Genomic DNA, 24647 nt, shown 5'->3' with positions numbered 1-24647 from the left:
AAGTGGTGTCTTTTGCTAACGTGGTTAGCTAATAGATTTACATATTGTGTCTTCCCTGTAAAACATTTTAAAATCGGACATGTTGGCTGGATTCACATAATGTGTACCTTTCATATGCTGTATTGGACTTGTTAGTGTGTGAAAGTTAAATATTTAAAAAAATATATCTTTTGAATTTTGCGCCATGCACTTGAAGTGGCTGTTGTCATAAGTGTACCGACGCCGGGCTGCAGCCGTAAGAAGTTAATCTGTTTCTGATCTGTAGGTGGCACTATGTTCTCTTTTCAAAGGATGGGTACCAATCTCTCAAAGGCCCTAGGAGCCAAGTGAACAGGGGTGGTCTGCCAGTCACTGGGATGACAACCCAACTTGGGATGGAGGGAGATTTTAGCGGGTGGAATATTGGAGAACAGTTGATGGTTTGGCACACATGTATTTGGGGAGTTTCTCCCATTCTTCTCTGCAGATCCTCTCAAGCTCTGTCAGGTTGGATCGAGAACGTTGCTGCACAGCTTTTTTCAGGTGTCTCCAATGTCGTGACTTTACTTTCATTAATCTCATGACTGTTATTTATTTAATCCACTAACTATGTTTAATTGTTACCCAATTAAATTAATAATGTAACAATTAACTCATTAGGGGTTTGGGGCACCACAGAAGAGGTTGTTTAGCCTGTCTAGGACAGGGATTCTGCTAGCGGAACCCTTCGCCAACAGCCAATGAAAAAGCGGGGCGCCAAATACAAATCAACAGAAATCTCATAAATCAAATTTCTCAAACATACAAGTATTAGGCACCATTTTAAAGATAAAATTCTCCGTAATCCAGCCACAGTGTCTGATTTCAAAAATGCTTAACAGCGAAAGCTCCACAAACAATTATGTTAGGTCACCACCAAGTCCCAGAAAAACCCAGCCATTTTTCCCGCCAAAGAGAGGAGTCACAAAAAGCACAAATAGAGATAAAATGAGTCACTAACCTTTGATGATCTTCAAAATACAACTATTATACATGGAACTTTAGATACACTTCTCCTTAATGCAACCGCTGTGTCAGATTTAAAAAAAACTCTACGGAAAATGCATAATCTGAGAACGGCGCTCAGAGCCCAAATCAGCCAGAGAAATATCCGCCATGTTGGGAGGTCAACATTATTCATAAATAGCATTATAAATATTCACTTACCTTTGATGATCTTCATCTGAATGCACTCCCAGGAATCGCAGTTCCACAATAAATGCTTGTTTTGTTCGATAATGTCCATCATTTATGTCCATTTCTGTCCAATAGCTTCTTTTGTTAGGGCGTTTGGTAAATAAATCCAAAAGCGTGATCTGGTTCATTCGGACGAAACGTTCAAAAGGTTATATTACAGGTCAAAGAAACTTTTCAAACTAAGTATAGAATCAATCTTTAGGAGGTTTTTATCATAAAAGTTCAATAATGTTCCAACCGGAGAATTCCATTGTCTGTAGAAAAGCCATGGAACGAGAGCTACCTCTCAAGTCAAAGCGCGTGACTGGGAACGAGGCTGTAGGCAGACCTCTTAGTCAAACAGCTCCCATCCGGCCCCCCTTCACATGAGCAGCCTGAAACAACTTTCTAAAGACGGTTGACATCTAGTGGAAGCCTTAGGAAGTGCAAAATAACCAATACCCCACTGTGTTTTCGATAGGGGTGAGTTCAAAAACTACAAACCTCAGATTTCCCACTTCCTGTTTGGATTCTTCAGGTTTTTGCCTGACATATGAGTTCTGTTATACTCACAGACATCATTCAAACAGTTTTAGAAACTTCAGACTGTTTTCTATCCAATACTAATAATAATATGCATATATTAGCATCTGGGACTGGGTAGGAGGCAGTTCACTCTGGGCACGCTATTCATCCAAAAGTGAAAATGCTACCCCCTATCCCAAACATGTTAATTAAACTCTATAAGGTATATATCTATTTAATCGATAAACAGTCATCCTATTATTAATCATTACCTATTATCATCATTCTGAACAGCCGTAACCTCATGCATCTGCAAAAACTCCAGCCATACTCATGATTCAGTACTACACCAATTGGTTTAATTATTTATTCACTAGCTAACTAAAATGAGAAAACAAGACATAATACACGATAATAAAGTCCCTAGCGGACTGACAATAGGACAGCTTATTACACAGAGATGGAGAGGGGGGAAAAGAGAGCGAGATAGGAAAAAGGGACTCTTATCATGGATACATTCTATAACGCATTAATCATACACTTTGCACACGAAACGCCGCCCATTTGGAATGAGAAATCATGAATGTATTTACTTGTGAGTGCCTTTATCCGCTGTTTATCTCTGTCGGAACCAGGCCTTCTTAGGAAGAAAGTGGGTTGGCCTTTCAGCAGCAGGCTTGTAAGGGTCAGGACCTGTCTCTTCTACTGTTGTTCACGCTTGAAGACAGCCAGCCGTGTTGACGAGTACCATTGGTGATGATAGTTGGAGAATACGGTGATTTGATACTTGTGATAGGATGGGACAGTTTGAAGCGTCGTATGATGGTCCTTCTTAGATTAGCTTTCCTCAATATCTGACTTAGGACAGCTAATCAGCTGTCTCAATGATTGTCTGAGAGGTGAGCTTCTCGCCTCTTCCTCCTCGTGTTGATATTCAGGATTCAGACCATTATGAGCTGCAGCTCGCCTTCTCTCCCTGGTCTAGAGGAAGGTGAGTTTATTTTGTCACCTCGTGTTGAGGTTCAAAGTTCCAACCATTTCAAACATGTAGCTCTCGTAGCTCTCTCCTCACGTTTCCTGGTCTAATGTTAATTTCATTACCAAGGCACTCTGGCCAAAATGGGATGGCTCCGTCCATCTGACACACCACCCGACCTTACTCAAATCAAATAAAATGTTATTTGTCACATACACATGGTTAGCAGATGTTAATGCGAGTGTAGCGTGCCTACTTGTGGTGTGCCTACTTATTTATGCACAGTTTATATGAGAGATTATTTTATACCTCCTAAAATCACATTCCTATCTTAACTAAAATACTTGCATAATTGTTCATATTATATGCACAACATATTGGATGGATACTTGACAGATAAATGGGATATACTTTCCAAGTTACAGTATTTCATCCATACAGTTTTTAATGATATCACAAAATGAAAACCAATATTACATTTGTTTTCCAAAGTTCCCCACTGACCATTCCCCACATTCTTCTGTTATAAATATTGTTCTGGTATTCACTTTTTGGACGTCAGAGTTTTGGACAGGCAAAAGTCTCTGGAGATAAAAAGGACATTCCTTTAGCCAGTACTGGAGGGTAAAAATAGTTCTCTTTTGCTTAATTTATAACCGAATGTGAGCTGTCACGGCAGTTCCGGCAGTTCCCTTCCCCACCCCCCTGTGTGGGTGGGAGAGTGTCTTGTTGTCAACCATTTCCAAGCCGATCTGAGCTATTTGATCCTCACAGGACAGTCATGACCCCAGAGATGTTCGACTGGGTTTAAGTCCGGGCTCTGGCTGGGCCACTCAAGGACATACAGAGACGTGTTCCGAAGCCACTCCTGCATTATCTTGGCTGTGTGCTTAGAGTCGTTGTCCTTTTAGAAGGTGAACCTTCGCCGCAGTCTGAGCTCCTGAGTTCTCTGGAGCAGGTTTTCATCAGGGATCTCTCTGTACTTTGCGTCGTTCATCTTTTCCTCGATCCTGACTAGTCTCCCAGTACCTGCCGCTGAAAAACATCCCTACAGCATGATGCTGCCACTACCATGCTTCACCGAAGGGATGGTGCCAGGTTTCCTCCAGACGTGACGCTTGACATTTAGTCTAAAGAGTTATATCTTGGTTTCATCAGACCAGAGAATCGTGTTTATCATGGTCTGAGAGTCCCTTAGGTGCCTTTTGGCAAAATCCAAGCGGGCTGTCATCTGCCTTTTACTGAGGAGTCGCTTCCATCTGGCCACTCTACCAAAAAACCTGATTGGTGGAGTGCTGCAGAGATGGTTGTCCTTCTGGAAGGTTCTACCATCTCCACAGAGGAACTCTGGAGCTCCGACAGAGTGACCATCGGGTTCTTGGTCACCGCCCCGACCAAGGCCCTTCTCCCCCAGTTGCTCAGTTTGGCCGGGAGTCCAGCTCTAGGAAGAGTGGTTCCAAACTTCTTCCATTTAAGAATGATAGAGGCCACTGTGTTCTTGGGGACCTTCAATGACGCAGACTTTTTTTTGCTAAACTTCCCCAGATCTGTGCCTAGACACAATCTGTCTCGTAGCTGGTCGGACAATTCCTTTGACCTCATGGCTTGATTTTTGCTCTGACATGCACTCTCAACTGTGGGACCTTTTATAGACAGGTGTGTTTCTTTCCAAATTATGTCCAATCAATTTAATTTAACACAGGTCGACTCCAATCAAGATGTAGAAACATCTAAAGGATGATCAATGGAAACAGTTGCACTTGTTGTGGCTGCTTTACGATTTATATTGTTGTCTCTACCTTCATTCCCTTGTGCTCTTTACTGTGCCCAATTTAATGTTTGTACCACGTTTTGTGTTGCTACCATGTTGTGTTGTCATGTGTTGCTGCCTTGCTATGTTGTTGTCTTAGGTCTCTCTTTATGTAGTGTTGTGTTGTGTGTTTTGTCTTATATTTATATTTTAGTATTTTTAATCCCAGTCCCCGCAGGAGGCTTTGTCTTTTGTGGGCCGTCATTGTAAATAAGAATGTGTTCTTAACTGACTTGCCTAGTTAAATAAGGGTTAATAAAAAAATAAAAAAACCTGAGCTCAATTTTGAGTCTCATAGCAAAGGGTCTGAATACTTACATTATTGTGTGTTGATTGATGAGGGGAAAAATGTATTTAATCCATTTTAGAATAAGGTGTATTGTAACAAAATGTGGAAAAAGTCAAGGGGTTGGAATACTTTCCATCTACAGATATTCAATAAATTATTTGTAGACTGTCAGCAGAATTTCCACAGCATGTCTTTAGCATTTCAGGAGCACCACAACAGCATACAGACACTTTCTTGTTGAAAGTCAGCACAAATGCAGATGACATGTTACTGATTGTCTGTAGATAGTATGTAGAGCATCTACAGATGGAACATCCAAATAAACTGTTACCAAAAATATATGTGCTGCATTAAAACAGCCAAATATGTCAACTCTTTGAAAGGGAGGCGGGGGGGGGGGGGGTTGCTGGATGACATTTGAAATGAGGCGAGAATCTGAGAAAGGGAATAAAAAAGAAGATTGGGCTCAGATAGGATTCGGGCTTTCATTTGTTGAGCTGGTTGGCCTTTGGAGGCAGGCTGCAGTGGAACTGACAGCGTTGTCGACAGCAACAGCGTTGCCGGTGGTAACATGGCATTGCCGTGGAGACGGGTCAGAGTGAAGGGGGATAACAGAGTCCTCTGACAGGTCAATTTGAAGTGAAGGCCTGAGATGTGCCACCCAGCGAGGGAATAACAAGACAGATAGACAGTGTAACACACAGAGGAGAGGAGCAAGGGAGTGAGAGATGTACGCCAATGGACGGAGAGAAAATAAAGATAGAGAGAGTGAGGGAATGCTAGAGACAGAAGGAAAGAGGAGATGGAGTGATTTAAGAGGAAGGGGGAGAGATGAAGTGTGAGGCTGAACGAGAGGGTGATGGAGGGAAATGGAGAGGGGGAGCGAGAGATGAGAAATGGAGAAGGAGGGAAGTGGGAATGAGGGAGGACGAGACGGAGTGTCTGTGTATGAAAGATGGGAGGGGGGAGGAGAGTGAGGTGGAGTGATGCATAGCGCGACAAGGGATGAGCAAGTGAGGGATGGATTCACACAGAGAAAAGAGGAGATTCAAGTAGAGAGAGGTGTGGCGTGGGGTGGTCTAGTGGTTAAAGAAATAGCTTGGGATTTTGGCATTGAAGCCCTTTATCTACTTCCCAAGTCAGACGAACTCGGCTGCTTTTGTCTTCTACTCACTTCAGGCCTTCTACACCGTCTTGTCTCTTCATTTAAAACACACACCAAAAAATAAAAGAGGGGTGTAGAAAAGTGGTAGCGAGGAAAATGTGTCACTTACTGGTGCCGATGGTGAGGAGAAAGGTGACAGAGCTATCGGGGATTTCACACACGTTGCGAACGGACACCTGGCACGTGTAGTTGGCAAAGTCCTTCAGCCTCAGGTTCTTCAGCTTCAGCACCTTGGTTTCCCCCTGTGTGACATAAAACATTGACTGGTTACACAGATATAACAGTCACAGACCCTGACTGACCGCATGTGAGTATTCTTCACAAACACACACGCATATGTGCACAAACACAGTAGAGTTACACAATATCTTACACACACTATAAATACCCTTACACACATGTTGGTACATTCATTAATGCACTGTCATTTGAACACGGTGTATACACTCTCACACACACACACACAAGCACGCACTCCTACACATGCAAATCTACAAAATAAGTATAATCTCTCTCAGACACAACACACACACTCAGAAAAAAAGGTTTAGATTTGTTCTTAAAACCTTTTCTCAATAGGGGGGCGCCATTTCAACTTTGTATAAATTCGTTCCCAAATTAAACTGCCTCGTACTCAATTCTTGCTCGTACAATATGCATATTATTATTACTATTGGATAGAAAACACTCTCTAGTTTCTAAAACCGTTTGAATTATATCTGTGAGTAAAACAGAACTCATTTTGCAGCAAACTTCCTGTCAGGAACTGAAAAATCTCAAATCGGGGGCTCTGTTCCAGGGTCAGTTTATAAATTTGCATGTAATCTATGGGTCTACATGCACTGCATACGCCTTCCCCTAGATGTCAGTAAGCAGTGAGAATTGGAATGGGGTGTCTGGGTAGTTCTGAGGCCGTATAAAAGCTCTTGGAACCGGGTGTGCAGTCTTTTCAACGTTCGTCATGACGCAAGACAGACCTCAGGATTGCATTCTGAGAAGCTCTCGTTATAGGCTTTAGATATATCAGGCTCTGATTTTATTCGATATAGGTGTTAAAAACATCATAATGTAGTTATTTTAAACCGAGTTATATCATTTTATATCAGTATATTGCGATTTTCGGTATTTCATTTGTGCTGCGTTATAGTGAGTTGGACACGTCTTCGTCACATGGCTAATGTTTGCTACTAATTCCAAAGTTGAAGACGACAATCTACAACCGAGCAACGATTCTTCTGGACAAAGGACAACTTGCACAAGATTCTGATGGAAGCTCATTAAATAGTAATAGTTAATAGTTAATTCGTTGTTCTGTTGAAAAATGTTAAACTACTATTCCGCCATTAATTTCGGTGCGGTCTCGCTTTAACGCGCGCTGTATGTCGTAGTAACGTTAATTTTAAAAATCTAACAGCGGTTGCATTAAGAACTAATGTATCTTTCATTTGCTGTCCAACCTGTATTTTTTATTCAAGTTTATGATTAGTTATTGATTAGATTAGGTGCCTCTCCCAAGATTTCTCCTGACATTTTGCTGGCAGCTTGGCTACTATTCTCATTGTATAACCACGATTTGTGCTGCTAAATATGCACATTTTCGAACAAACAATATATGTATTGTGTAATATGATGTTATAGGAATGTCATCTGATGAAGTTTTGAGAAGGTTAGTGAAAAATGTAATATCTTTTGCTGGTTTATTCGCTATCGCTAACGTGCATGAATCAATGCTGCTGTGTGGTTGGCTATTGTAGTAAGCTAATATAATGCTAAATTGTGTTTTCGCTGTAAAACACTTAAAAAATCTGAAATATTGGCTGGATTCACAAGATCTTTGTCTTTCATTTGCTGTACACTGTGTATTTTTCATAAATGTTTTATGATGAGTATTTAGGTAATTCACGTTGCTCTCTGTAGTTATTCTAGTTGCTTTGGTGAGAGTTGTGATGGTGGCTGCAATGTAAAACTATGATTTATACCTGAAATATGCACATTTTTCGAACAAAACATATGCTATACAATAAATATGTTATCAGACTGTCATCTGATGAAGTTGTTTCTTGGTTAGTGACTATTTATATCTTTATTTGGTCGAATTTGTGATAGCTACCTATGCAGTCAAAAAATGGTGGGGAAAAAAAGTTGTGTCTTTTGCTATCGTGGTTAGCTAATAGAAATACATATTGTGTCTTCCCTGTAAAACATTTTAAAAATCAGAAATGATGGCTGGATTCACAAGATGTGTATCTTTCATCTGGTGTCTTGGACTTGTGATTTCATGATATTTAGATGCTAGTATTTACTTGTGGCGCTATGCTAGGCTATGCTAGTCAGCTTTTTTACTGATGAGGGTGCTCCCGGATCCGGGATTGGGACCAATTAGAAGTTAAAGGAGTACAAACGCTTGTCACTGTAGTGGTACCCTGTAAGGTACTGTACGTCCTTTGTACCTTTCAGTTTTATCAGTAGTATGTACTGAATACATAGGGTAGACACCGTCCAACAAACTTGCAGGTTCATTCTCAACAATGCAACAATAAGAAATAATAAACGATAAGAATACGAACAAAAAGTAAATGGCTCAATTTATAGTCCAGTATTTACACGCGTTTTGGGAAAGCGGGGATTGGGGTGCAAGTGTTTAAAATGTGCAATATTTAACAATACTAATAATAATTTGGTAGCAGCAGTTGTGATGTGTGTGTAGCATGCATCTATATGTGTGTGTGTGTGGATGAGTGTATATCTGTGTGGGTCAGTGCAGAGAGTCAGTGCACGTGGTCAGTCCAGTTCACGTGTTCATTAGTCTGATGGCTTGTAGATAGAAGGTATCAGACCTCATGCTGCGTTGTTATCAGACCTCATGTTCCGATACCGTCTGCCCGAGGGTAAGGATGTGAACAGCTTGTGGTTGGTGTGTGTGGGGTCCTTGATGATGCTGCAGTCCTTCTTCAGGCACCGTTTCGAGTAGATCTTCTGGATTAGTGGGAGCACAGTCCCAGTGATGTTCTGGGCCTTCTTCACCACCCTCTGGAGATCCTTGCGGTTGTGGACGGAGCAATTCCAGTACCAGGCCATGATGTAACCGGTCAGGACGCTCTCGATGGTGCAGAGGTAGTATTTAGAGAGGACAGAATACATTTTTTCTTTAGCCACCTTAGGAAGTAGAGACGCTGTTTCACCCTCTTGACAAGAGTGGTGTGTTGTTGATGCATTTCAAGTCCTCAGGGATGTGGATGCTGACTCTCTCTACTGCAGTACCATTGATGTGGATCGAGACATGTTTACTCCTCTGCTTCCTGGAGTCAACAATTAACTCCTTTGTTTTGCTTACATTAAGGGAGACGCCAGTTCAGGTGCCTCTTCCCTATAGGCTGACTCGTTATTAGGTCTATAAACCTGCTGTCATCAGAAAACTCGATGATGGGTTTGGTGTTGTGCAAAAACACGCAGTCGTTGTTTTTCTATTTTTTTATTTAACTGAACTTTATTTTAATTATTTTCCCCCTCATCAATCTATACACAATAATGTAAGTATTTAGACCCTTTGCTATGACACTAGAAATTGAGCTCAGGGTTTAATTATTTTATTTTTATTAACCTTTATTTAACTAGACAATTCAGTTAAGAACAAATTCTTGTTTACAGTGACGGCCTACCAAAAGGCAAAAGGCCTCCTGCGGGGACAGGGGCTAGGATTTAAAAAATAAATATATATATATACACACACTACTGGTCAAAATGTTTAGAACACCTACTCATTCAAGGGTTTTTCTTTATTTTTCCTATTTTCTATATTGTAGAATAAGAGTGAAAACATCAAAACTATGAAATAACACGTAAACATGGAATCATGTATTAACCAAAAAAGTGTTAGACAAATCACAATATATTTTATATTAGATATTCTTCAAATAGCCACCCTTTGCCTTGATGATAGCTTTGCACACTCTTGGCATTCTCTCAACCAGCTTCACCTGGAATGATTTTCCAACACTCTTGAAGGAGTTCCCACATATGCTGCTTTTCCTTCACTCTAGTGGACATAAAATACCTATTGTGGTTAAATTCCCATTTGACGAAAAAAACAACAAGTTAAATGTGTTTCCATTGCATTTTCAACTCTACCGATGGTTTTATCACAAAAGAATGTGTGCTGTGTAGCGAGTGTGCCCACTCTGGTATTGGCACGTGTGCTCTTACCAACAGTGCTATCTGTACGCCGTTGACTAGAGCGCACATATAGCCTACATGATGAGATTATTATTATGGACAAAAGAGATAAATGTTTTTCATTTGACCAATGGCAGCCAAGCATTGATTATAATGTCACCAGAATAACACCCTTAATATTTATTGGAAAGGAGCATCAATCTCATCACCTTGCACTTTCACCACCCCGTGAAGTTCATAATTGATTTCATCTGTAGCCTAATAAACTGCATGCTTTCCTGACGAGTCGTAGTGGGAGGACCACACAACATGTCATCGCGTGACTCCAAGTTTACTTTGATATGATTGGCCGATGTAGGCTGTCATTGTAAATAAGAATTTGTTCTTAACTGACTTGCCTAGTTATAAAACAAAAAAATGATGGTTATTATATCAATATTTTACATGACCATAAACTTGGCAACTTGAAACAACAGTGTATTTAGAACAAAAGCTCTCACGGGATAACTTATAAACCTTTAGTAGGACTTTATCCGGCAAACACTCTGCATCAAAACACAGAAGGACATACAAGGTCTCCTCAGTCTCGCGCTTGCCACTGGGTCTGCGTCGCACCAAACAGTGTGCATCACAGACACCAGGGATTCAGAGCTTCAGTTGATCCACCTTAACACTCAACCCCCACTCGCTTTCCCTCTCTGAGCAGCAAACACAAAATTCAACACAAGTTCACCTCTGGATACTTTGACTGAATTCACAGACCCCAACTCCTTCACCCAGCCTGAGAACAGAAACGGATTGGCCAAAAACCATGGATACACTTTCTCCACGAATCGTACTCTGACTGGGCTAGAGTAATCTCTGGTATTTTCCTGATCATTAGGGCTAGCCTCAGAAGTCGCAAGTTCTTTCCTCTCACTTTTGTGAGGATACATTTCAAGTTCACTATCCATCGACTGCTCAGGTTCTTCAGGCGCGTAACATGCATTTCTCTCTCCTGTACTATTGTTGAAATTGTTCAATTTCATATTCATCATCTCCAGCACCATCCCAACATCAACATATGTGAAAATGGTGCGTTTGTATGTTTTGTAGTTAAAAAAGATAGAGGAAGATATGTTTTTCCAATGACATCATTGGTGTGCATGGTGTGATTTTAACCAATGATGAGTAGGCATAGCCTACTAATTGCTTACTAATTGGATGATGATGTCATTGGAAGCACATCTGCCATTATCTTCTTTACTACAAAAGACAGAAATGTGCCATTTTCACATATGTTGATGTTGGGTGGGTGCTGGAGTTGATGAACATGAAAGTGAAAAATTTTGACATTTCCCTTAAAAGGTCACAATATGAAAGTATGATGACCAAAGTATGACAAATTACTGTTGCTTCTACAGTACATTGCTAAAGTTTGATCATAAAGTGACTTGTCCCCTCCCTCATGTCAAATGTTTATATTCATTATTAAAGGGATAGGGTGACATCACAATAACTCTCTCATTTTAATACACCAATGGTAACATGATATTCTCTTACCTAATTTAAATAAGTACTGTAAGGGGCCAAAGTTGTAAGGGGTGGTGGGGTGTGTTAGGGATAGTGGAACATATACTGTATATAGGTGTTTTGTGAACAAGTGTGCAATGCACTTTCCAAACTGTTAAAGGCAGCAATAAGCAAGAAAGTTTTCCAAAGGTACGCTTTTGTACCTATACTATCTTGTCCCCTAAGGTACATTATTGGCAATTTTAAGGTGCAACATCGGAGAAGGATGACCTGGAGCCAGTGGGTTTGGCGACGAGTATGAAGCGAGGGCAAGCCAACGAGAGCATACAGGTTGTGAAGTGTGAAGTGGGCCGAAGACGGCAATGAGTCAGGTCTATCATGACCTGACCATGCTCTGACCATGTGCGTTCACATGAGAGGGAGCTCTGTTCCATCGCACTTCTGAAGACAATGGAATTCTCCGGTTGGAACTTTATTGAAGATTTATGTTAAAAACATCCTAAAGATTGATTCAAAACATCGTTTGACATGTTTCTACTGACTGTTACGGAACTTTTTGACATTTCGTCTGCTTTTAGTGAACGCGTTTCCTGACTTTGGATTTGTTTACCAAACACGGTAACAAAAATAGCTATTTGGACAAAAATGGACATTACCGAACAAAACAAACATTTCTTGTGGAAGTGGGAGTCCTGGGAGTGCATTCCGACGAAGATCAGCAAAGGTAAGTGAAGATTTATAATGCTATTTATAACTTTTGTTGACTCCATAATTTGGCGGGTAACTGTATGGCTTCCTTTTGTGGCTGAACGCTGTTCTCAGATTATTGAATATTGTGCTTTTGCCGTAAAGCTTTTTGAAATCTGACACAGCGGTTGCATTAACCCTCTTAGCGCTAGGGGTCAGAATTTTTTTCTTCTTAAAATAACGTTCCCAAGGTAAACGGACATTTTCTCTGGCCCAGATCGTAGAATATGCATATAATTTACATATTAGGATAGAAAACACTCCAAAGTTTCCAAAACTGTCAGAATATTGTCTGTGAGTATAACAAAACGTATTCTGCAGACGAAAACCTGAGAAAATCTAACCCGGAAGTGATATATATATTTTCGGACACTGTGTTGGGGTTAACAACAAGTTTACCTTTAAAATGGTGTGAAATACTTGTAAGTTTGAGGAATTTTAATTATGAGATTTCTGTTGTTTGAATTTGGCGCCCTGCACTTTCACTGGCTGTTGTCAACTCGATCCCGTTAACGGGATCTTAGCCGATCTCAGCCATAACAACTTGAAAATTCCAGAAAATTATGTTATGGCTTACGAAGCTTCTGATAGGCTAATTTACATCATTTGAGTCAATGGGAGGTGTACCTGTGGATGAATTTCAAGGGCTACCTTCAACCTCAGTGCCTCTTCGCTTGACATCATGGGAAAATCAAAAGAAATCAGCCAAGACATCAGAATAAAAATTGTAAACCTCCACAAGTCTGGATCATCCTTGGGAGGAATTTCCAAACGCCTGAAGGTACCAAGATCATCTGTACAAACAATAGTACCCAAGTATAAACACCATGGGACCACGCAGCCTTCATACCCCTCAGGAAGGAGACGCATTCTGTCTCCTAGAGATGAACATACTTTTGTGTGAAAAGTGCAAATCAATCCCAGAACAACAGCAAAGGAACTTGTGAAGATATTGGAGGAAACGGGTACAAAAGTATCTATATCCACAGTAAAACGAGTCCTATATCGACATAACCTGAAAGGCCGCTCAGCAAGTAAGAAGCAACTGCTCCAAAACCGCCATAAAAAAGCCAGACTACGGTTTGCAACTGCACATGGGGACAAAGATTGTACTTTTTGGAGAAATGTCCTCTGGTTTGATGAAAATGTTTGGCCATAATGACCATCGTTATGTTTGGAGGAAAAAGGGGGGGTCTTGCAAGCTGAAGAACACCATCCCAACCGTGAAGCATGTGGGTGGCAGCATCAGGTTGTGGGGGTGCTTTGCTGTAGGAGGGACTGGTGCCCTTCACAAAATAGATGGCATCATGAGAAGGAAAAATAGGTGGATATATTGAAGCAACATCTCAAGACATCAGTCAGGAAGTTAAAGCTTCGTCGCAAATGGGTCTTCCAAATGGACAATGAACCCAAGCATACTTCCAAAGTTGTGGCAAAATGGCTTAAGTACAACAAAGTCAAGGTATTGGAGTGACCATCACAAAGCCCTGACCTCAATCCTATAGAAAATTTGTGGGCAGAACTGAAAAAGCCTGCGCGAGCAAGGAGGCCTACAAACCTGACTCAGTTACACCAGCTCTGTCAGGAGGAAAGGGCAAAAATTAATCAAACTTATTGTAGAGAGAAGTGTATCTCCTAACTGGTCTAAGACAGGGAATTCTTACTAGGATTAAATGTCAGGAATTGTGAAAACTGAGTTTAAATGTATTTGCCTAAGGAGTATGTAAACTTCCGAGTATATGTATGTCAAGAAACTTGAGTATGTCAAGAAACTTGGATGCAGTGAGCAGTAACATCATCTCAAGCAAATTTGGTGATACACAAAGTTGCATCAATGATGATAATTCCATTTTATACATCTCCCATTTGGCATGTCTCTTGTAACACGGTACACAGTAGCATTGATTGATGTGTTGATATGACAACTGCGTCAGATTTTGGCACCAGTGGAGTAGCTATCTAGCTATACAAACCACGCCCCTCTACAAACACACCTTCTTAGATGTTGGTTACAAGACCAACATCTCTGCTACCGCAGGGCAAGCAGTACCGGAGTGCCAAGTCTAGGACCAAAAGGCTCCTTAACAGCTTCTACCCCCAAACCATAAGACTGCTGAACAATTAACCAAATGGCCACTGGTTTATTTACATTGACACCCCCCCATTTGATTTTTACACTGCTGCTACTCGCTGTTTTTTATCTATGCATAGTCACTTCGACCCTACATACATGTACAAATTACCTTGACTGTCACGCCCTGGCCTTAGTATTCTTTGTTTCCTTTATTATTTTAGTTAGGTCAGGGTGTGACATGGGGAATGTTTGTGTGTTTTGTCTAGTTTAGGGTGTGTGTATTGTTTAGGGGGTTTTGTAGTAGGTATGGGGTAGTGTTCAGTGTAGGTGTTTAGGAAAGTCTATGGTTGCCTGATTTGGTTCTCAATCAGAGACAGCTGTTTATTGTTGTCTCTGATTGGGAGCCATATTTAAGGCAGCCATAGGCTTTAGGTGTTTGTGGGTAATTGTCTATGTTGTATGTTTGTAGCTTGTGTGTGCACTTACGTTTATAGCTTCACGTTTGTTGTTTTGTTTCGTTTTGTTATAGTGTTCGTTGCGTGAATTTTCCCTTCTCGAAATAAAGAGAAAGTATTTTGCACACGCTGCGCATTGGTCCTCTCTCTCACCCATAGACGATCGTGACATTGACTAACCTGTACCCCCGCACATTGACTCGTTACTGGTACCCCCTGTATATAGCCTCGTTATTGTTATTTAATGTGTTACTCTTTATAATTTTTTACTTTAGTGTATTTGGTAAATATTTTCTTAACTCTTTCTTGAACTGCGCTGTTTGTTAAGGGCTTGTAAGTAAGCATTTCACGGTAAGGTGTACACATGTTGTATTCAGCGCATGTGACAAAGTTTGATTTGAAGACAGTACCTATTTAAATTAGGTAAGAGAATATCATGTTACCATTGGTGTATTAAAATAAGAGCATTAGAGTGATGTCACCCTATCCCTCTAATAATGAATCCAAGTTTTTGACATGAGGGAGGGGACCAGTAACTGTATGAACAACCTTTAACAATGTGGAAGCAACAGTCAATCTTCATACTTTGGTCATCATACTTTGATCTGGTTTCATGCAAATATCATCACATTTCATGAAAACCATGAACTGAACATTGACTGTTCAGGACTTATAAGTTTCTACATTGCAAATGAAAATTGTTCACATTACATGTTTTAATATAACATTAATATGTATGTGTTGTAACAAAGTGGCAACTATCCCAGCAATGGGGTATGCGTAGGCGCTTGAGGAACTCAGATGCTTGTGTACACTCTAAAAATCTTGGTTGACCCAACTGCTGGGTTTCAGGCGTTGGATCACTTAAAGACAATGTATGGTTGATCCGAAAATGTGGTCAGAGGCTCCGTATGGAGGGTGTGACACAATTGCGGAGCCTCCAAAGGCCAATTTGAGCTCCGTACCGCATCGCCATGCGCCTCCCAAGTTTTGCAACAATGCGTATGGCTCAGCATAGCTCTATATAGCGCCACATTGACATGATTGTGTTTATACAAGACCTCCCGCCCCCACCTACCGTCAACCAAACTCACTTCCTTGACAACTTCCTTCACAACAGCTCTGCTCAAGAGCTCTGGGCTGCCTCGCGAAACAAAAGAAGTATGACTCTGACTTCTGCAGAGTCCTTATCACTGTATATGCTGCAGGGCCAACGCAGACGTCGGGTTGAACATGCAGCACCTTTTAGTTGGGTTGATTTCTTAAAAAATTGCTGGGTAATTGATGCTGGGTGCTGTGTTATTGATGCTGGGTTATTGAGATATGACCCAGCGGGTCAGCTCAAAATAATGGAGGCATGGCTTAGTAGGGGAATGGCTTTCAGATAGTTATTTTTGTCCACGTGTGAGAGTAAATGTCATTCCAGTTCATCTGTTCCGTTGTATTGTTATCACACGGTAAGGTTAAACAACTACACTTTTCAAGCTTTAATTTGGCTTACAGAATTGTATGAGTTTCCCAAGGGCCTATGCATATCCATATGGATTAAGATTTGGGATAGATTTAAAACAAAAATATCAAAAACAACTTCCTCTCGCTGGATTTGAACTTGCAACCTTTGAAATCAGAGGCAGATGTTTACACCCATCCCCCATTCCCGTCCACAACACCATAGTGCAGGTTTTCCCAAATTTGGTCCTCGGGACCACAAGGGGTGCACGGGGCGCACGTTTTGGTTTTGCCCCAGCAATACACAGCTGATTCAAATAATCAACTAATCATCAAGCTTCGATAATTTGAATCAGCTGTGTAATGTTAGGGCAAAAAAAATAAAAGTGCATGCCTTGGGGTCCCGAGGGTTGAGTTTGGGAAAAGCTGCCCTAGCAAAACTGAAACCTACTTGAAGGTAATAATGCTCACTGTTACCCCTAGTGGCCAGTTTCCACGTCATATCCCGACATTGAATCACGGGTGACCTGGATAAAATTCACCCATGTTTGGGTGATCCAAACAACCCAACATGCCGTGTTATTAACGCAACCCAACTTTCTGGATCAAAATAACCCAGCGTGTGTTCAGTCCAGCATTTAAATTGGGTTCTTTTTAACCCAGCATTTTTTTAGAGTGTAGATGTCCACTCAGTTATCCTTTATTTGTTGCGGTTAATTTGTGTGTGTGTGTATGTAGTGAGCCTGCGCATATACTATTCTGTGGGTTGTGGGTCTGTTATCCTTGCTCTATGGGTCTGTTATCCTTGATCGGTTACATGGGGTACAATGCTAGTAGCTTAAGAGTGTAAATGTGTGTTTGTGGTCCTCGTACAGTACCTGTGTGTATAGCGGTTCGTAGATGTCCACTCCTTGATCCTTGCGCTGCTCTATGGGAATGGTGCCTCGTTTCCAGATGAAGCGGGCCGGGGGGTTGGAGTTGACGGTACAGCGGAGGAACACGGTCTTCTCCTGGTAGTAGCTCCCGCGCACATCGCTGATGGTCTGGTGCACAGTCAGAACTGGTTTGTCAAGGTCTGGGCACACACACACACACAGACACACACACAGACGCACTTCATCAAGATCAAGAATACGTTCATCCAAAACTATATTAAATTCCATCAATCATATTTTATAGACTATGTGGGGACCTTCCTCACAATGGTTAGACATCTGTAGTGCACACAGCATTCACCTACTGTACCGTACACCACACTGAGACACACCACAAATGAATCAGGAAAATATCTACAATGAAGGTTTGCCTGCCCAAATCCATTTTAATCCCACATAAATGTCAAGATCTCCAAAGGGGATGAATACTTATGATAGGCAGTGTAGATTCAGCAGGGAACTGTGTGTGTGTGTGTCTAAGTGACTCCGGCACTTGTGCCTTCCTTGCTGTGTTATTTAGGAGCAGCACTCTCTTCTATTGTGGCTAAGAGATAAAGATAGAAGCACATTTAAACACTAAATACAACTTGATAAGGCTGAAGGTTGATTGGGACCAGTTGATTAGCCGACTACTCACTGTTATTATGAAAATAGAACAATTATAGGAACAGAGCCATGCTAAATTGTCTCTTTTAGACGGAAAATAAAATATTGTTAGAAGTGAAAAGCTGTCAAGGCAAAGGGTGGCCACTTTGAAGAATCTCAAATCTAATTTCATTTGTTTCACACTTTTTTGGTTACTAAATGATTCCATATGTGTTATTTAAAAGTTTTGATGTCTTCACTTTTATTCTTCAATGTAGAAAATTGTAAAAATGAAGCAAAACCCTTGAATTAGTAGATGTGTCCAAACTTTTGACTGGCACTGTAAATATATATATATATATATATATATATATATATATATATATATATATATATATATATATATATATATATATATATATATATATATATATATATATATATATATATGAGCGCTTACTTGTTTCCTGCCGACTTGCTGCCAGCCTATTTGGCACATTGACGACATGCTTAGTCACACGAACACAATTTAACTTCCACCTACTGAATGGCAACTCATTTCCATCTCTGCGACTTCTTACCTCATTTCCCTGTCACTCTCTCGCTCCCTCTCTTTCTCTTTATTTTGGCAGAAGATACAGGCAGGAAACTAAATCAGGAGAGCTAATCAGCTAATCCGGAACATCTGTGGACTATGTACAGTTGAAGTCGGAAGTTTACATACACTTAGGTTGAAGTTATTAAAACTTGTTTTTCAACCAATTCTTGTTAACAAACTAGAGTTTTGGCAAGTCGGTTAGGACATCTACTTTGTGCATGACATAAGTAATTTTTTCAAACAAATTGTTTACAGACAGATTATTTCACTTATAATTCACTGTATCACAATTCCAGTGGGTCAGACGTTTACATATACTAAGTTGACTGTGCCTTTAAACAACTTGGAGAATTCCAGAAAATGATGTCATAGCTTCAGAAGCTTCTGATAGGCATAGACATCAGAAAAAAGATTGTAGACTTCCACAAGGCTGGTTCATCCTTGGGAGCAATTTCCAAATGCCTTAAGGTTCCACACTCATCTGTACAAACAATTGTACGCAATTCTAAACACCATGGGACCACGCAGCCTTCATACTGCTCAGGAAGGAGACGCATTCTGTCTCCTAGAGATGAATGCACTTTGGTGCAAAGAGTGCACATCAATCCCAGAACAACAGCAAAGGACCTTGTGAAGATGCTGGAGGAAACGGGTACAAAAGTATCTATATCCACAGTGAAACGAGTCCTATAGTGACATAACCTGAAAAGCCACTCAGCAAGGAAAAAGCCACTGCTCCAAAACCTCCATAAGAAAGCCAGACTACGGTTTGCAACTGCACACGGGGACAAATATCGTACTTTTTGGAGAAATGTCCTCTGGTCTGATGAAACTGTTTGGCCATAAAACCATCGTTGTTTGGAGGACAAGGGGGATGCTTGCAAGCCGAAGAACACCATCCCATCCTGTTGTGGGGCTGCTTTGCTGCAGAAGGGTCTGGTGCACTTCACAAAATAGATGGCATCATGAGGCAGGAAAATTATGTGGATATATTGAAGCAACATCTCAAGACATCAGTCAGGAAGTTAAAGCTTCATCGCAAATTGGTCTTCCAAATGGACAATGACCCCAAGCATACTTCCAAAGTTGTGGCAAAATAGCTTAAGGACAACAAAGTCCAGGTATTGGAGTGGCCATCACAAAGCCCTGACCTCAATCCTATAGAAAATTTGTGGGCAGAACTGAAAAAGCCTACAAACCTGATTCAGTTACACCAGCTCTGTCAGGAGGAATGGGCCAAAATTCATCAAACTTATTGTGGGAAGCTTGTGAAAGGCTACCCGAAACATTTCACCCAAGTTAAACCATTTGAAGGCAATGCAACCAAACACTAATTGAGTGTATGTAAACTTCTGACCCACTGGGAATGTGATGAAAGAAATAAAAGCTAAAATAAATAATTCTCTCTTCTATTATTCTGACATTTCACATTCTTAAAATAAAGTGGTGATCCTAGCTGACCTAAGACAGGGAATTCTTACTAGGATTAAATGTGAGTTTAAATGTATTTGGCTAAGGTGTATGTAAACTTCCGACTTCAACTGTGTGTCTGTGTGTGTGTGTCAGAATGAGGTGCGGATCTGAGTGAGAGTGATGTGTGTCTTGTAAGTGTATTTATCCATGGTGTGTGTGTGTGTGTGTGTGTGTGTGTGTGTGTGTGTGTGTGTGTGTGTGTGTGTGTGTGTGTGTGTGTGTGTGTGTGTGTGTGTGTGTGTGTGTGTGTGTGTGTGTGTGTGTGTTAGAATGCAGTGTGGATCTGAGTGAGAGTGATGTGTGTCGGTGAGCAAGAATGTTATTGTGTGTGTGCATTCTCATGCATTTGCGCATGAGTCCTTACAAGCGACTACAGTATGTCCGTATCTGCGCTGGGAATAAGCGGAGTTCATGTACAGAGGTATGACTTTAATGGCGTTTCCAGAATCCCTGCTTCCTGCCTGCGCCTCTGAGTCCAGGGCATATCTGTGATGTCCTGTGTGTGTGTGGGTGTGTCCTGTGTTGTGGAGTGTCGCTGGATGGATCTGAGAGAAGGGGGAGACTTGGGACATAAACAAAGCCAGGATCATCAGCTTTTCCGAGCCTCTGAAAATGTGACGCTGAACCCAAATGTCCACTTCTCTGCCCCCTACCCCTGTGATCAGGGGAAAGAAGAGGATGGAAAGGGGAACGATGAGTCTGAATCTAAGCCTGACTTGATGACCTCATTCTCTCTCCCTTTTAACTTTCTCACAATTTTTCTCTCTCTCTCCCCTCTACACAAACCCTTATGGATACAGTACACAATGCTCCTATACCGTTTTCAACCACAAAACCCAGGTTTTTTCTGTGACTATACAGTAAGAGCAAACCAGGGCTGTTGAGTCTGAAGACAGCTGCACAGTAATGTCTCTTATCGATGGCGGTTATGATATCGTTTAGGACCTTGAGCATGGCTGAGGTGCACCCATGACCAGCTCTGAAACCAGATTGCATAGCGGAGAAGGTACGGTGGGATTCTAAATGGTCGGTAATCTGTTTGTTAACTTGGCTTTCAAAGACCTTACAAAGGCAGGGTAGAATAGATATAGGTCTGTAACAGTTTGGGTCTAGAGTGTCTCACCCTTTGAAGAGGGGGATGACCGTGGCAGCTTTCCAATCTATGGGAATCTCAGACGATACGAATAAGATGTTGAACAGGCTAGTAATAGGCGTTGCAACAATTTCGGTAGATAATTTTAGAAAGAGAGGGTCCAGATTGTCTAGCCTCTACGGACCCCCCATCCCGGATCCGGGATCATCCTCATCAAAAAAGCTGACTAGCATAGCCTAGCCTAGCACCACAGGGATATAAACGATATCATAACCGCCATCGATAAGAGACATTACTGTGCAGCCGTATCCATCAACCTGGCCAAGGCTTTCGACTCTGTCAATCACAACATTCAAAACATCCTTATTTTGAAGGCTAACTGCAAAGTCCACTATTGTGGCTAATCCTTATTGTGGCTAGCTTCACATAAATTCCTCGACCACCGTTAATCAAATAAGAAATGTCTTATAAATTAGGGTTATTTTAGATGACACCAAGCTATATAGCTAGCTAGCTAACTATAGCTACTGAAACAGATATCGTTTTGCTATGTTTTTGGGGAGGAACATTGTTTGCATCCATGAGCTAGCTAGCTTTTTTTTATAAGCAGCACTGTAGGTGTGCGAGACAACTTCACCAGCATCATATCATACGTATCGATGAATCGTTGTGACATATGAAATACGAGTGATAGTGTAATCCATGTGTAATAACTACGTAAAACAGTTATGAACAGATTAAATTATTATGTGAAGTGCAGTCATATTCAGGCCCTGATTGGTCAACAAGCTTATCTGACACGTCTATTGGTCATTGTTTTCTTTTTTGGCACGCAAAGACCCAAACCGCGTTCCATAGAATTCCTGGTTGAGAATGAAACGACTGAACAAATGAACAACGAAACAGCACAGCATGTGAAAGAATTAGGTTTTGATTATGTTTTACTGGTAATGGGGACATACGTAAATGCCAACAAAATCACTTTTTGGTCAGTGTGGTGTGTGTGTGTAACCTTTATTTAACTAGGCAAGTCAGTTAAGAACAAATTTGTATTTACAATGACGGCCTACGCTGGGCAAACCCGGACGACGCTGGGCCAATTGTGAGCCGCCCTATGGGACTCCCAATCATGGCCGGATGTGATACAGCCTGGACTCGAACCAGGGACTGTAGTGACGCCTCTTGAACTGAGATGCCGTGCCTTAGACCGCTGCGTCCATGTGTGTGTGTTAACTATTTAACTGTACTATAATGCTTAAAAGGCCGCTACAATTTTAAATATCGGTTATTGGTATCGGTATCGTTTTTTTTGGGCAAGGAAAATATCGGTATCGGCCAAAAAATGACATATCGGTGCATCACTAGTAATGTATACAATACCTATGCATTCGTGCTATGACTCTCCAAATCCATGGAATGCCCAAGGCCCTCATGACATGTCTGCTAAAATGTTTTATCTGGTCATTCAATGATAGAAGGAACAGACAAGGTGAACTTTGATTTCATACAAGACCAACAAAATCCAACTTATTACATTGAATGTGCACGGGCTCCATAATGGGGAAAAAAACATGGTTCTTGAACACTTAAAGATTGTCAGCTGAAAAAAATAAAAGAGAAATTTAATATTTAGAGGAACTGGGTTGGAGAGGCCTATACTGCCACCTACTGTAGTAACAGCAGAGGTGTAGGCATCCTGATGAATAAGAATACACCCTTTTCCCTTATATCCCAGCACACGGACCAAGAATTGTACCATTGTACCTCGATTCGGTCTTATGTAGCAAAATTTGAAATGGTGTTTAGTGCACTACCATACAACTGTTTAGTACACTACTGTGAGCGCACTATTCCCTACATTCCCTGGCAGATCCCTCTGTCTTCCACATGAGCTTGGGTATTTTCCAGAGTGTTATATACGGTGTGGCCACTCACAAGTTACCAAATCTCTTTTGTTTCTTTCGGTGTCCCTTAGTCCCTCCTGCTCTTACTCTTTTTCAATCTCTCGGTGCCATTATAAGGGCCTCTCTAGGCCTTTCGTCCCTTCCTCTACTTTATAACCCTTTCTCCATTATTTAGTCTGCCTCTGCTAGCTGTAAATAAAAAGATGAGGGCAGAGGAAGAAAGGAGAAAGAGGAGGAAGGTGACGCAAAAGCCCACTGGGGACAGTGATGGGGATCGTGAGAGAGAGAGAGAGCACAAAGACATAACATCTAAGTCAGGATTTATTGGGGGCCAAGCAGATGAAAAATGTCAAAATTGTGAAATAAAAGAGTTTGTTACACTTGGACAATGCCCTTCATATTACATTGCCTAGGCTATAGCTCAGCGTGCTATCGCAGTCTTTTGGCTCACAAAATACTCACGTTTTCACAAAAGTCAATAAGCACAATCCATATGTTGACAGCAGATTGAAATGAATTTGTTGTGTAATGTAATGTAATGTAATGTTTTTAATTGTACTGTATATAACTGCTTTCATTTTGCTCGACCGCAGGAATAGGGATCCATATGTCACGCCCTGACAATAGAGAGCTTTTAATTCTCTATGTTGGTTAGGTCGGGGTGTGACTAGGGTGGGTTATCTAGGTGAATATATATATCTATGTTGGCCTGGTATGGTTCCCAATCAGAGGCAGCTGTTTATCATTGTCTCTGATTGGGGATCATATTTAGGCAGCCATTTCCCCATTGTGCTTTGTGGGATCTTCTCTAGGTATAGTTGCCTGCGAGCACTACATTGAGCTTCACGTTTCGTTTTGCACTTTATTGTTTTTTTTTTCTTTGAGTTTCTCTTCAAAATAAAGAGGATGGAAACATACCACGCTGCATCTTGGTCCACTCATTATAACGATCGTGACACCATAATGAATACAAATGTAGCCTATTGCTTTGAAGATATTGAATCCTCTTCTTAATTACTGCTGTGGTCATTGTAATGCAATTACAGATGTAGGATCTTAATTTGAGCCAGTGTGCTACAAAAGGAAAATAATCCTGGAGCAACAGGAAATGTGAATTATTATGTGGATTATAATTAATGAGTATTTTTGTAGAGGTTGACATATTTTTCATTAGGGCAAATAAAGTCTGACATTTTTATGTGGAAATTACAAACTTTGGAAGCATTTTAAACCTTGGATAAACTACAAGTTTTCATTTCCTACTGCGCAGCAAAATTCTAAGCAAACAAAGGGGTGATCAAATTATGATCCTACATCTGTATGTCACATTTCAATCGTGTTTCACTAACGCAACTAAAGGTGAATTAACAAACTTCCTAGAACTTGACAAAACATATTGCCACATGGCTATTTAGTCAAACCATGCCAAAGGAATTCTCTCAACGCAGGTCTTAAGAAGCCAGTAAACCGTTTAATCTGTGAGCGTTAGGTCTCCGGCCATCTTAGATTGAATGACATGGTTTATACCGGTTAATTCTGGTTTCATAGTGTTTTCTTTCTCCCTGAAGAAGCATGAGGCAACCAAAGCTGGTGTAAGGTCAAGATAATTTAAGTTTGACGCTGCATTGTGTACCTAACCCACATGGATTGGAGAAAGGACATAAAGGTTGATAAAAACACATTTTAGACA

General features: G+C 41.0%; 1 protein-coding gene across 1 annotated transcript in view; it reads right to left on the bottom strand.

Moving 5' to 3' along the window:
- LOC129812556 (MAM domain-containing glycosylphosphatidylinositol anchor protein 1-like) overlaps positions 1–24647 on the bottom strand; it is a 310719-nt gene that overhangs the window by 137178 nt on the left and 148894 nt on the right. Inside the window, exons 5-6 of the mRNA XM_055864208.1 lie at positions 17248–17444; positions 6069–6201 (exon numbers count right to left, since the gene is read on the bottom strand). Coding sequence (XP_055720183.1) covers positions 6069–6201; positions 17248–17444 — 330 coding nt within the window. The remainder of the gene's footprint in view (positions 1–6068; positions 6202–17247; positions 17445–24647) is intronic.

The sequence above is a fragment of the Salvelinus fontinalis genome, chromosome 16 (genome assembly GCF_029448725.1).
Source record: "Salvelinus fontinalis isolate EN_2023a chromosome 16, ASM2944872v1, whole genome shotgun sequence".
Classification (NCBI taxonomy): Eukaryota; Metazoa; Chordata; class Actinopteri; order Salmoniformes; family Salmonidae; genus Salvelinus; species Salvelinus fontinalis.
This window is presented reverse-complemented; position numbering and strand designations above follow the sequence as displayed.